The sequence below is a fragment of the Tenrec ecaudatus genome, chromosome Y, assembly GCF_050624435.1.
Source record: "Tenrec ecaudatus isolate mTenEca1 chromosome Y, mTenEca1.hap1, whole genome shotgun sequence".
Lineage (NCBI taxonomy): Eukaryota > Metazoa > Chordata > Mammalia > Afrosoricida > Tenrecidae > Tenrec > Tenrec ecaudatus.
In genome coordinates, this window is record NC_134549.1 from 1,601,989 (window position 1) to 1,615,970 (window position 13,982).

The 13,982-nt window shown below is 45.6% G+C and overlaps 1 protein-coding gene across 1 annotated transcript in view; it reads left to right on the forward strand.

Moving 5' to 3' along the window:
• LOC142435625 (protein Shroom2-like) overlaps positions 1-13,982 on the forward strand; it is a 72,949-nt gene that overhangs the window by 22,709 nt on the left and 36,258 nt on the right. The window contains 1 exon segment of the mRNA XM_075539846.1: positions 10,001-10,132. Coding sequence (XP_075395961.1) covers positions 10,001-10,132 — 132 coding nt within the window.

The following is a 13,982-nucleotide window of genomic DNA, read 5'->3' on the forward strand; positions in this document are numbered from 1 at the left end:
TATTTGCTTACGCACCCATTTTGTCTTCAGGGATTGTTCAGGGAAGGTAAGCACCACAGAGTGCCTTCTACAACTCTTCTTGATCGAACTATTGTATGACATGTGAATATAGTGTCAATAAAACCTTTTTAAGGGCAATTGACATAGCTAGAGCCAATCGTTTATTTTCTTTTAATAATTTTATTGACATCCTACTCATTCCAATATCCCTTCCATTTCCATACAGTTCTGTTGTTCACTCCCATACACTCATCAATGCTATCAACTCCTCTCTCTCCCCTCCCTCTTACTTCTTGCACCCTCAGGGAACCCTTACTCCTGTCAGTGTCTCTGAGGGGTCAACTATCTTGACTACCATATATGGAGTAATCCTAAATATACATGTGAACAAATGCAAATCTAACATGATTAATGAGTTATGTCACATAAAGACATTACTACCCTGTTTCCCCGAAAGTAAGACACCCCCCAAAATAAGACCTACTTACAGTTTTGTCTCTTTCTGAAACTTAAGACATCCCCTCAAAAATAAGGCCTCCCCAAAAATAAGGCCCCCCAAAGCTACTGTAACTCTGGACTCTAGACCGTAGCAGTGGGCGCTGCTGCGCAGCTCACTGTTGGCCACAGCGCAGCCAGAGCAGACAGGAAGTACAAGGTCTCTTTTAATAAAACAGTAAGCAATAAATGTGTACCATATTCTTCTTCATGGAAGAATAAGACATCCCCTGAAAATAAGGCCTAGCACCACTTTGGGAGCAAAAATTAATATAAGACACTGTCTTATTTTCGGGGAAACAGGGTAGTAAGGAGAGGAAATGCTAATGAACTAGAGGATATTTATATGGTTCATCAAGTCCTACCACACCCTGGCTCTGTCATCCTTTCTGTGTGGCCTTTCTCAGAGGGACTGTCCAATCATTCTGCACATGGGCTTTGAGCCTCTTTTGCATCCATGACCCTTCACATCAGGTTGGTTTGTGTGTTATTTGAACTTCTGATACATCTTCCCGTTGGCACCTCATAATCTTACAAGCTGGTGTGCTTCTTCCCATGTGGGCTTTGTTGCTTCCCGCTACATGACCGCTTGTTTAACTCTAAGCCTGTAAGTCCCCAGATGCTATATGATGTGATAGGCTGGCAGCATCAGCTTTCTTCACCACGTTTACTTGTGCACCCATTTTGTTTTCAGCAATCCTATCAGGAAGGTGGACATCACACAGTGCCACATTATTAGAACAAACCATTTTTGTACTGAGGAAAGATTTAAGTAGAGGCCCAAAGTATATCTGCTTCCTTGTTGCATTTGCCTCTAGATATATATGTAAACAAATACACATAGATGTATATATATATATTTTCCTTCCTCTTAGCCCACTGTTATGTTTGTCTATCATTCATCTCTCATTAATTCCTCTCAGATACAATTTGATTGATCAAACAGCAGAAAAGCTTCACACTCCTTTGGGTGTGATTTAGAACACTTAGTATTCACCTGTACCTGTCATTTATTGCCTTCCCTACCACCTCCCTTCCCATGTCCCCTGAAACCATTGGTCCAGCCACTGTCTCTATAAGATTGGCAATCCGCATATCTTTTTTATGCTAACGAATCAAGCTTTTGGGGACCATTACAGATCTTACAACAGTCCATGCATCCATTGTGTCAAGCACATTTGTGCATACGTTGCCATCATCATTTCCGAACATTTTCTTTCTACTTCAGCCCTTGGTATCAGCTCCTCATGTTATCCCCCTCCTTCCCTCACCGTCCCACCCTCGTGAACCCTTGATAATTTATAAATTATTATTTTCATAACTTACATCATCAGCTGTTTCTCTGCACCCACATTTCTGTTGTTTGTCCCCCTGGGGGTGGTGGGGAGGGTATATTTTGATCATTGTAGTCGGTTTCCATTTGTCTCCCTTCTCCTTCTCCCACCTTACCCTTACCCTCATGGTATTGCTACTCCCATTACTGTTTCTGAGGGGTTTGTCTGTCCTGGATTCTCTGTGTCCAGAGCCCTTATCTGTACCCATGCACATGCTCTTGTCTATCCAGATTTGTAAGGTAGAGTTGGGGTTATGATAGTGGGGGTGGGGAGGGAAAAACTAGAGAAATGTTGTATGTGTTGTTGGTGTTATACTGAACTCTGACTGGCTTGTCCTCTCTTGTGACCCTTCTGTCAGGGGATGTCCAATTGTCTACAGATGGGCTTTGGGTCTATATTAGAACCCCTTTCATTTGCATAGAAAAGGTTGCTTCTTCTGGGTCTTCTGATACCTCATACCTGATCTCGTAATTGCCTTGTGATCACATGGATTGGTGTGCTTCTTCCAAGTGGACTTTGTTGCTTTCCTGGTCTTGATAGTCTGTAAACAGAACCAGCAAAACCCCCATTTCTTCCTCCTGACACTCTGTGCACTGAAGCCAACAGGGTACCACTGCCTCCTTCTACTACTGTGTATACAGTTTCAAGGAGAGCACTACTTCCTCTTCTTAATACTCCATACATGGAAGCCAACAGGACTCCACTTCTATACGCTGTACCCAAAGGCCAGCAGGAATCCAATTATTCTTCCTGATTCAATGTGGCCAGCAAGAGTACCATTCCTTCCTCCTGATACTAGGAACACTGAGGTCAGTATATCTCCACTATTTTTCCTGATACAGATGCCAGCAGTTATCTACTTCCTCCGTCTGACACTCTGCACAGATCCAGCAGAACTCCACATCCTCCACATTGGTGACACCGATGAAGTTTGAAAGAGTAATGGTGGTGCTTATCACACTGTGCTGGAAGTTTTTTTGACTTTGTTTAGCAGTCATCAGCCAGATCTTCCTTCCTATTTACAGAATTTTGACAGGTTATCCTCACCAAATGTATGTGGTGTTTGGAATGGTGATGCATCACTATAGTAGACAGCATTTTCTCTGGTCAGGAGAATTCTCATGGCGTGAGGCCTTGCTTCCTAGTCTTACATGGAAGTCTGGTGAGATGTCTCCTCTCTATGTGACCCTGTTTCTATTTGAAACTGGATGGCATCCTTTGGGAGAAATGTATCAGGCACTATCATGCTGTGCTTTGTAGAGTTTGCATTGGTTGGCAGTTTGAAGTAGATTGCCAGGCCTTTCTGCCTCATTTCAGTCCCAAAGTTTGAGGCTACTGTCCTGTCAGTGAGGGTGCCGATGTTTGAAATTCTTTTGTTGGAATCTGGCTAGGCCAGAGGATGTACACTGCTACAGAAAGGAACTGGAAACAAAGGGAATCCAGGACAGATGATCCCTTCAGGAGAGTGGCGATACCAGGAGGGTGGAGGAAGGGTGGGGTGCAAAGGGGGAACCGATTACAGGGATCTACATAGCCTTCTCCCTGGGGGATGGACAACAGAAAGGTGGGTGAAGGGAGACATCGGACATTGTAAGACATGACAAAATAATAATAATTTATATATTATTCATGAGCGAGAGGGGAGCAGGGAGGGAGGGGGGAAACGAGGAGCTGATGCCAGGGGCTTAAGTGGAGAACAAATGTTTGGAGAACGATGAGGGCAACGAATGTACAAATGTGCTTTACACAATTGATGTATGTATGGATTGTGATGTGTTATATGAGCCCCCAATTAAATGATTTAAAAAAAGAAAGAAAGAAAACATCAAAAACAAACACAAAAATCTTTTTGGTTGGATTTTCCAGCACAATACTTGGAAATGTTTACTTCTGGTCAAGGTTCCCTCTCACTGATGTTTGGAAATAAGTCACTGGACCTTTCTTTTAGTCTCAGTCACGGATCTTCTCTGAACCCAGTCTTCTGATGACCCTGCTGGAGTTTGAAAGAGTAATGACATAGCTTACTGAACCATATCACTCTGTCCTGAAATGGTTCACAGAGTGTTTATTGATTATTGTGAACAGGTCTTTCTTCCTCATCTCTCTTTGTGCTGTCACTTTCCTGACACCAGGACTGCACTGGGATCTGGGTGAAGTTTGAAATACTGATGGGTTAGCTCATAGCACTGTAGCAGACAGCACTGGCAATGGTATAGAGTTCCTTTGGCAGCTTGGGAGCATAGGTCACAGACCTTGCTTCCCTGTCTTAGTTGGAACTTGTCCCGAGATCTATCTCCCATATGGGACCCTGGTTTCATTTGAAAGGGGATGCCCTATCCAGACTTGCAAAGTAGAATTGGGATCATGATAGCATTTAGGAAATAGAGGAAAGTTGTATTTTTCATCGTTGCTACATCGCCCCCTGACTGGCTCGTCTCCTCCCCGAGACCCTTCTGCAAGGGGTATCCAGTGGCCTTCAAATGGGCTTTGGGTCTCCACTCTGCACTCTCCCTGCTCATTCACTCTGGTAAGATTTTTTGTTCTGATGATGCCTGATACCTGATCCCTCCAACACCTCGTGATCGCACAGGCTGGTGTGCTTCTTCCATGTGGGCTTTGTTGCTTCTGAGCTAGATGGCCACTTGTTTACCTTCAAGCCGTTAAGACCCCAGACGCTATAGAGGATGTACCCTGGTACAGATAAGAACTGGAAACACGGGGCATCTGGGGCAGATGATCCCTTCAGGACCAGTGGTGTGAGTGGTGATACTGGGAGGGTAGAGGGAGTGTGGGATGGAAAGGGGGAACTGATTACAAGGACAGCAGAAAAGTGGGTGAAGGGAGACATTGGCAGAGAAAGATATGACAAAATAATAATTTATAAATTATCAAGGGTTCATGAGGGAGGGGGAGTAGCGAGGGAGGGGGAAATTGAGGGGCTGATGCCAGGGGCTCAAATAGAATGTAAACAGAAAATAATTATGGCAACATGTGAACAAATATGCTTGATACAATTGATGTATGGCTTGTGAGAACTGTAAGATCCCCCAATTAAGTGATGTTGGGGTGGGGGGGGAAGTGGATGGCATGCCTTCTACAGCCATATCAGACACTGATTTGCTATGCTTTGTGAAGTTTTCATTGGCTGACTGCTAGAAGTACATTGCCAACCTTTCTGCCTAGTTTTAGTCCCTGAGTTTGATGACAGTTCTCCCCTGTGTGAGGTTGCTCATGTTTGACATCCTGCTGGTGAATCTGCCAGCACCATGCTAGAGCATTATCTCTAGTGATCAGGGTTATGTCTTACTGATGTTTGGAAGTAGGTCATGGGGCCTTACTTGTTTGTCTCTGTCAAGAGTCTTCAATGGTCTGTAGTTTTCTTTGTACAGTTTTTTTTAAAATTACTCTAGATTTTTCATTTTACGCTTGCCTATTGTGAAGGGTACTACCTTCTTGATCACTTTTTCTGCCATCCCCTCACTGGTATATAGCAATCCAATTGGCTTCTGCTTGTTGGTCTTGTATCCTGCCACTCTACCATAGTCCTCTACGTGGACTATGTCGTAGCTTGTCATAGACAGGTTCTCCATAGAACCTGTGTAGAGTTTTCATTGGTTGGTGTTTTGTAGTAGACAGCCAGGCCCTCTTTCCTTCTCTGTCTTTGTGCAGAAACTTTGCTGACCCATCTCCTCCATGGGTGACCTTCCTGTTGTTTGAATACATGAGACATAGCTCCTGGCATGGTCAGACAATGCTCTTTTGTGTTCACCGGGGTTTGGCTACTTAATTTTTGGATGCTGATTGCCTGCCTTTTCTTCCCTATCTGATTTAATATAGAAGCTGCGCTCCTACCTGGCTTTCATTAGTGAGCCTGCTGGTATTTGAAGTATGGATGGCATAACTTCAGCACCATGTAAGACAGCATTCTGCTGTGACACAGTTTTCATTGGCTGAGTTATAGAAGCAGATCACCAGGCCTTACCTTCTATTTTTGCCCTGCATATTCTCTCTTGGTACATGCTTCCTTGGTGACCTGCTGCTGTTTGAAATATTGAGAGTGTAGCTCCTGCACCATATCCAATAATGTTATCTTGTGATCAGCAGGTTTCTCTCCCTGTTTTTTGGCCCTTGCGGCACTTTGGGTTAAGTATTGATTGCTAACTAAAAGGTAGGCAGTCAAAACCTATCAACTGCTCCACAGAGAACTACCAGATGTCCTGCTGATGCAAAGGTTTACAGTTTCAAAAACCCAGTGGAGCAATCCTGCTTGGTCTAATTGGGTACTGCCAGTCGGAATCCACTCAGTACCAGTGAGTGAGTTTGCTTTGGGTTTATCTTTCTCTGCACACAAGAATGTAATTCAGGAAATGTTTATTTTCTTTAAAGAACTTTGTTTTAAGTTTTACTGACTTAAATCTGCATTGGGCATCATTCAATATTGATATATTAAGCAAGTTTTGTGTGGAACAATTTAGCCTCTGCCAAATCCCAAAGGAAGTTTTAACATATTCTTGTAACTTCTTTTTTGTTACCATCCGAATGAATGTTGAGTCATAATTGAGGTTGTGTGTTATGGAGATCCACTCATTGTAAAACGTCACTGCAGCTGTTATAACAATCCATGCATCAGTTGTATCAAGCACATTTGTACATACGCTGACATCATAATTTTCAGAACATTTTCTGGTATCAACTCCCCTTTTTACCTTCCCTCCCACACCTTTCCACCCTCCTGAACTTTTGTTAAATTGTTAATGATTATTATTTTCATATCTTACACCATCTGCTGTCTCCCTTCACCCACATTTCTGTTGTTGATGTATCGATTGTTATAAGAGCTATAAGAGCCTCCAGTAAGATGATTTAAAAAAAATAAAAAGCTTAAATACAGCACCCCCTCACTCACAAGGGGGATGAATAACAGAAATAAGGATGAAGCTATACAGTGGTAGGTGTAATATATGAAAAATAATACTATATAATTTATTAAGGGTTGATGAGGGTAGGGTGGGGGTGGGGTAGGGGAAAAACAGCTGATATGAAAGGGCTCAATACAAAAGATAATGTCTTGAAAATGATGATGGCAACATATGGTACAAATTTGCTGGGTATAGGTGATTTATGGATTGTTATAATATCTGTAAGAGCCCCCCCAATGATTTAATATCGGGGGGAAATGTCACTCAGAAACGCTCATATGTGCAAGTTGAGAGAGGAGGAATTCTTACTGAGGGTCCCCTGAAAAGGGGTCACATAGAAACGTGTGCAGCACATGATGCAGCACAGTGGAACCTCAGTGGAAAGAACTCAAGTGCCCATGGGTAGAGGAGTCAATGAACACCAAGCTGTGTGTCCACACAGTGGACTGAAGAGGCAGAACCACAGACCAGATGCCGAATGATATAAGCCAGATGCAAAAGGTCATGTGGTACTGCATTAGTGTGAATGGTCCCAGGCGTCAGATCCATAGAGACAGAGGTGAATGGTTGGTTGTGTAGCGCTGATGGAGGGGGTCATCGGGAGCAGCGGGGGTGAGGGGGTGGGGGAGGGGGGGCGGGGTGGTGGAGTGCTTGGGAATTCAGGATTCTTTGGGGGCTGATGGAAATGTTCCACAGTTAGATTGGAAGGGGCTCCAAAAAGTTTGTGGGGAATGGAGTGGAAAGATATACTTTGGAGTTTCCTAAAGACTTTTTGGAGCCCTGTCTGTGTTGATTATGACCCAGCCTGAGGATACATTAGAATTGACTATTTGACTGTCACTCTAAGTGGGTGAGCTTTTGTTCGACTTGGAGGGCCATAGAGCAATGGCACCAAAAAGCCAATTGCAGTGAGATGTCCAGAAAATGAAATACAGTTTTTAAAAATGGATCCTGTTGGCTTACCAGAAGTTAGTGTGCCTAGCGGTTTTATAGGATTAGAACCAGGTAGTAAGCCAGAGCCGTTCAACTGTGTTCTGCATGGCATTGTCAGCATGTGTTGTCTCGAGCAACATGGGCACATTCACATTCTCAACATTCGCTCTGAGGCAACCGGGAAGACATGGTGACCATATAATGGTCCAGTGCATCCCAGAGCAGTAACTGCAGAGTAGTCTCTCCTCCTGGTTCCAACACTTGGTTTCTTTGAGCATGTAAGGAAATCACCACACTTCTCCTGCCACCTTTCATGTGGTTGCTGCCAGGACTCAGCGGGCTAATCATTTTGAAGGTGTTCTTGAGCACACACACAGGGCTGCTGAGGGCCCGTGCCTTGGAGGAGTCTAGGGCTTTGCTTGTGTTCAGAGCAGCTGCTGCTTTGGAGTAGCTGCCAGTGCTGTTGGCAGTGCTGGGCTGCCCTTTGTGGGCCTTGGTACGTAGAGTCTCCTCTCGGATCCACGTCCAGTGTTTCCATTCGCAGTGAGGGAGGCACCGGAGCAGGGACCATCCAGTCGCTTCCTGAGCTGGTGCCGTAGGTCAGGCCTTAGCATCTATTCTTCCCTGAAGCACAGTGGTTCATTTTTGATGGACTGAAGCCTGTGGGAGGGGCAAATCAAGGGGCTTTGTATTCTCCAACAGAGTTGCTCTGAGTATGTGTGGCCTAGGAAGATTTTCCGAATGCTTTCATCTTGTGGCGAGAGGCATCTGGAGACTTGTCTAAGGTGATCAGGGTTTCCTGGCCAAGATCTGTGATGGGCATGAGCATTTGCTTCCAGCAGTCTGAGGCGTGACCAGAGAAGAGAGTTGCAGGCACAGTGCTTCTGTGAGGGCATCACAGACCCTGAGGGTGTGAGGGCATCACCAGTCTGCACGTGGGATGCCTGCGGCTCTCACGCTCAGCCCTCTTAGAAAATAATGCTTACCTCTCGTGTGAGGGTGCCAGCCAGTGCCCCATCCTTCCAGGTGCAGGGTTGAGATGCCATCACCCGAATTATAGGGTAATAGCTTTTCCAAGCCTGTTTCTGCCTCTCTCTCCTCTGCCTCCAGCCCTGGTCAGCCAAGCTCACCCTGTCATTTCTGACCTGTAAGAGAGAGGAGAGTAGGTGTGGGCATGCTAACAAAGGAAAAGCCATTCGAGTGTGACATGCACATGGCCAGAGCCTTTCTGACCAGGATCCTGAGGGCCTCGATGAGGTATGGTCTTGGACCTGCAGATGGTCACCGGGGTGTTATGCGTTCTGTGCGTGCTGCGCTTTCCCTGTAGCTCGCGTCAGATTAGGTCCTGCTTCAACTCACCCGGCCTTGCGGCAGGGCCCTCATTTGCTGGCAGAGGGGTGCATGGACAACATGAGCATGCGCTAACATACGGGAGTGGGCTGAGGTCACAAGTGTACACCGATGTCCTGGGGACAGTTACATCATGGACACATACTGCTGTCAGACCCAGAAGGACCACATAAGTATACCTTTAAATACTTCCTTTGTGAGCGCATTAAGGAAGATGTGTAATCTGAAAATGTGTCCCGGCCACCACGTGTCCTCAAGGTCACCCAGGGTCTTAAACAATATTTACTGACCACTTCTTAGAGCAATTTCAGAGGGAGCAAAGCGTGAGCACTGCTGGTGGAAAGGTTGGCGGTTCAAGCCCACCTAGGCTAGATGCCTCAGAAGAAAAGCCTGGTGATCTAGTTCCACCAGGTCGGAGGAATTTGCACTGGATAGGACATCCCTCTCCTTTGGCACAAAGGACCCTGAGACTGGGGTTGGTGCCATGGCAGCTGCCTGGGTTCTGGGCTTCTACTTGCGGTTTCTTGGATTGTTTGTACCCTCTGGACTGACTTGGAAGAGTAAGGATTGGCTTGAGTTGTGGAGGTGAGGATCACTTGCAGCACATCCGTCAGGAACAGTAATGACAATGGGAGCGTCCTGGAACAGGAATTGTGGACCAGTAACCAGCTACTGTCGAGTGGACCCCATGTGCATCGGGGTAGGACCTGGTACCTCAGGCTTTCAGTGGCTGACTTCTCAGAAGTAGATGGCCACAGCTTTCTTCTGGGGAACCTCTGGGGTGACTCAAACCGCAGCGTTGGGTTAGGAGCCAAGTGCACGCACCACTGGTGTCCACAGGGACTAAGTACAGCACCAACCCAGCTGGAAGGGTCCTGTAGCAGCAGTCCTGCTGGAAGGGGGCATGTGCCCTGACCTGGTGCATCGATGCCCTCTGCGTGAGTCCTGAGCCATCTGCCTCTTTTTCAGGAAGAATGAGCTGAGCTGGAGGCCACACTCCTGGCACACCACCAAGTTCTGTGATGGTGCTCTGGAGTCCATGGCCACTCTATTCTCTGCAGCAGGCACCTGCCCATCCTGGCACGTCTGGCATCATGCGAGGTAGGTGCTCTCCCATCTGAGCCTGTCAGCCCCAGCCTCTCCCTCAGCTATCCCACCCCATGTCCACCAGCCTCAGCATCTTCCCCAGCTGATGGATCCTGAGCCTTTCAGCCCAGCCTTTCCTCATCCAGCAAGGCAGCTCCTTTGTCTCTGAACCTCCTCTTTCCACCCCCTGGATAAGACACGCCCACGGGTATACCCCTGTTTCATTTAGACATTTGAAAGCACACAGCTGTGTGACCCGTGTAAACTAGAGAGATGAAAACACCGAGAGGAATCTTCCTGGGTGTGCGCTCCCTCTTGTTCTGTGAGTTCATGTATGCGTTTGCATGACTGTGGGAGTGCGCGTTGGCAGGTATGTGCTGGGTGAGCGTCTCGGTGTGTGCATGATGAGACTGTCATGTACACACGTGGCACTGTTGGTTGTGCGGAGTGTGTGTGAAACAGCATTCCCGCCTACATCTGGAGCTTGCGCAGCCCTCTCACAGTACATTTTGCCCGTTAGCAGATGCAGCTCTGTGGACCATTGCAGAGTAAAACGTGCCTGTGGTGTGAACAAAATGCATCGCCAATACTTACAGAATCACCTCCGGGCTTTCTGGCAAACCACAGACCCTCAGCCAGTCCAGTGGGGCTTTCTTCGAAGCGGGGGCCTCTGGTCTCATTGTGGCAACAACAGATTGGATCTGCTCTGCGAAGGCCCACCTCCACTCACACCTGGACTATGCAGAAAAGTCACCCAGAAATTCGGGGAAGAGAGCAGTAAAGCCGTTCCTACCTGGGAACAGGTGTAAACACCTGGCAGTTCATGTTCCTCCTTCAGACCATTGGGTCAGTTCATTGTCCTGCCCTGGTGCTCAGCATGGGGTTTTCTTTTAAAAAATCCTAAACCAACTCACTGTGGCCCAGTCGGTTCTCACTTGTAGTGACCCTGCTGAGCAAACCAGGACTGACTGCCCCTGTGGGTTGCATGGGAGACCATGGCCACAACTTCCTCCCCTGAAGCAGCTGGTGCATTTGGACTCCTGATCTCAGCAAGCAGCTGAATGTTCTAGCCACTGGGAAACCATGGCCCCTAAACATAATGTACCCCTGTTTTTTCCCCTTTGAAATTGAAGGTTGCAGCTTTGTCACGCTATAATGAAACTCTTCTAAAAAATAGTTTTATTGGCATGTAGTTCACATATCATAAAATGTAACCATTCAGTCATATTAAGAAGAGTTGGACAATCATCACCACAATCCATTTCAGAACATTTTCTACTTGTACTCACTGTTGTTAGCTCCCCACATCCCCTAGCCTCTCCTGACATGCCCTTAGGCAATTATCAACCCAGATCTACATACCCTGGATGTCATATACAGAAAATCATACCAAACAGAAAGGAAACAAAAACCAAAAAGAATGATGACAAAACACAGTAAAAATTCAGTCGAAAAGAAAGCAGTATATACTAAAACCTGAAACAACGGACGAGAATGCTTTGAAATAATGATGGTGGCATTTGTGCAAACATATGGATTGTGAGAGAAATGTATGGATTGTGTTAAGAGATGTAAGAGCCCCAATAAAGAAATGTATGGGTTGTGTTAAGAGATGTAAGAGCCCCCAATAAAGGTATTAAACAAAACAAAACTGAAACAACTTTAAAATGGAGATCAAACCAGAAGGTGTTACACTGTAAGCTAATTCCACCCACTGTAACCTAGGCAGAGCTTCGAGACAATGTCAGACACTGAAGGCCTGAACAACATAAGTAGAACGTCGTCAGAGATAGTGCCAGAGGATGGGCCATGTGGTCTAAGGACACTCTAGTTGTGGCTGAGGTGGAGCTGATTTCTCAAAGTGGAATCGACCAGGGTGGCTTGAGTCGTGGAAAATCTGTGGGAGTGGAGCCTTGGGGATCTTCATTTGCTGATGAAGCACGACTCAGGGTGCAGGGAAACAGCTGCAAAACTCTGCTAATGGTTGGAACTTGGAATGTGCAAAGTATGAATCTAGCAAAATTGGAAGTCGTGAAAGATGATCATGAATGCATAAAGATCGATATCGTGGGCATTAGTGCACTGAGATGGGTTGATGTTGGGCATTTTTAATCAGAAAATCATATGATTTACACTGCTGGGAATAATACAAGAGGAATGGGTTGGCATTCCTCGTCAAGATTGACATTGTAAAATCAATCATGAGTTACAATGCTTTCTGTCATTGGATTGTATCTATCACCTTCCAATCCATCTTCATTTGCTTGGAAAGCCAATCAATGCAACCATTATTCAAATTAATTCAGCAGCCACAAACACTGGTGAAGAACCAGTTGAGGAATTCTACCAACAACTTCAGTCAGAAATTGATCAAACTTGAAATCAACATTAATTGATAATTATTGGCAATTGGGAAGCAAAAGTTGAAAACCAAGAAAGGAACATTACTTGGAAAATATGGACTTAGTAATGGAAATGAAGATGGAAATCACGTGATAGAATTTTACAAGACCAATGACTTGTTCATAGGAAATACCTTTCATAACAACACAAAAGATGACTTCTCCAGATGGAGCACACAGAAATCAAATTGACTGCATCTGTGGAAAGAGATGATGGAGAAGTTCAATATCCCCAGCTAAAACCATGCCAGGGGCTGACTGGACCAGACCATAAAGCTGGCAAAAATGAAAACATGTCCACGAGAGCCAAAATAAGACCTGGAGTCTATCCCACCTGAATTTAAAGAACACGCCAGGAACAGATCTGACCCACTGACCACTAATGACAGGAGACCTGGTGAGCTGTGGGAAGAGAGCACAAAGACAGGAAAGAAGGAAAAGATCAAAGTGTGCGTCAGAAGAGACTCTGAAACCTGCTCTTCATCGTAGAGTAGCTGAAGCAAACAGAAGGAAGGATGAAGTCAAAGAGAAGCCAGATATTATAATGAAACGTGAAATGACCTGGAACTAGGAAACCAAAATGGAAGAACACTCCCAGCAGATCTGAACATCTCCAGAAAATAAATCACGCCTCGAGTTGCCATATTGAAAGGTTCTAGAGGCAAAATAGTGAACGATGCCCAGAGCATCAAGAGAAGAGGGCAAGAAGACACAGGATGGCTGCACCCTACAGAACCAGATGACATCCCACCATTTTGGGAGGTAGCAGATGAGCAAGAACCAATGGTGCTTGAAGGAAGAAGTTCAAGCTGCACTGAAAGCATTAGCCAAAAACAAGGTTCCAGGGATCGATGGGATACCCACTGAAAGGTTCCAGCAAGCTGGTGAAGCACTGGAAGCACTCACTCATCTACGCCAGGGAATTTGGAAGACGGCTACTTGGCCAATGCACTGGAAGAGCTCCATGTTTGTGCCCATACCAAAGAAAGATGACCTAACAGAATGCTCAAATAGTATCGTTGATACCTCAAGAAAGTAAAATTTTGCAGAAACAATTCCACCAAAGGTTGCAGAGAACATTGATCGGGTTAATTGACAGGTTCAAGCCGGATTCAGAAGAGAACACGAATAAGGGATATCGTTTCTGATGTCAGATGATCTTGGCTCAAAGCAGAAAGATGTTTACTTATGTTTCACTGACTATGCAAAGGCATTAGGCTGTGTAGACCAGAATAAACTGTGGATCACCTTGAGAAGAATAGGAATTCCAGGACACTTCATTGTGCTCATTTGGAACTTGTACATACGTGGATCAAGAGGCGGTTGGGTGAACTGAACAAGGGAATACTTCATGGTTTGAAACCAGGAAAGGTGTGTTTCACGGTTGTATCCCCTCTTCCTTGTTCAATCTGTTTGCTGAGCTGGATTCTGTGAAGAATGTGACATCAGGATTGGAGGAAGAC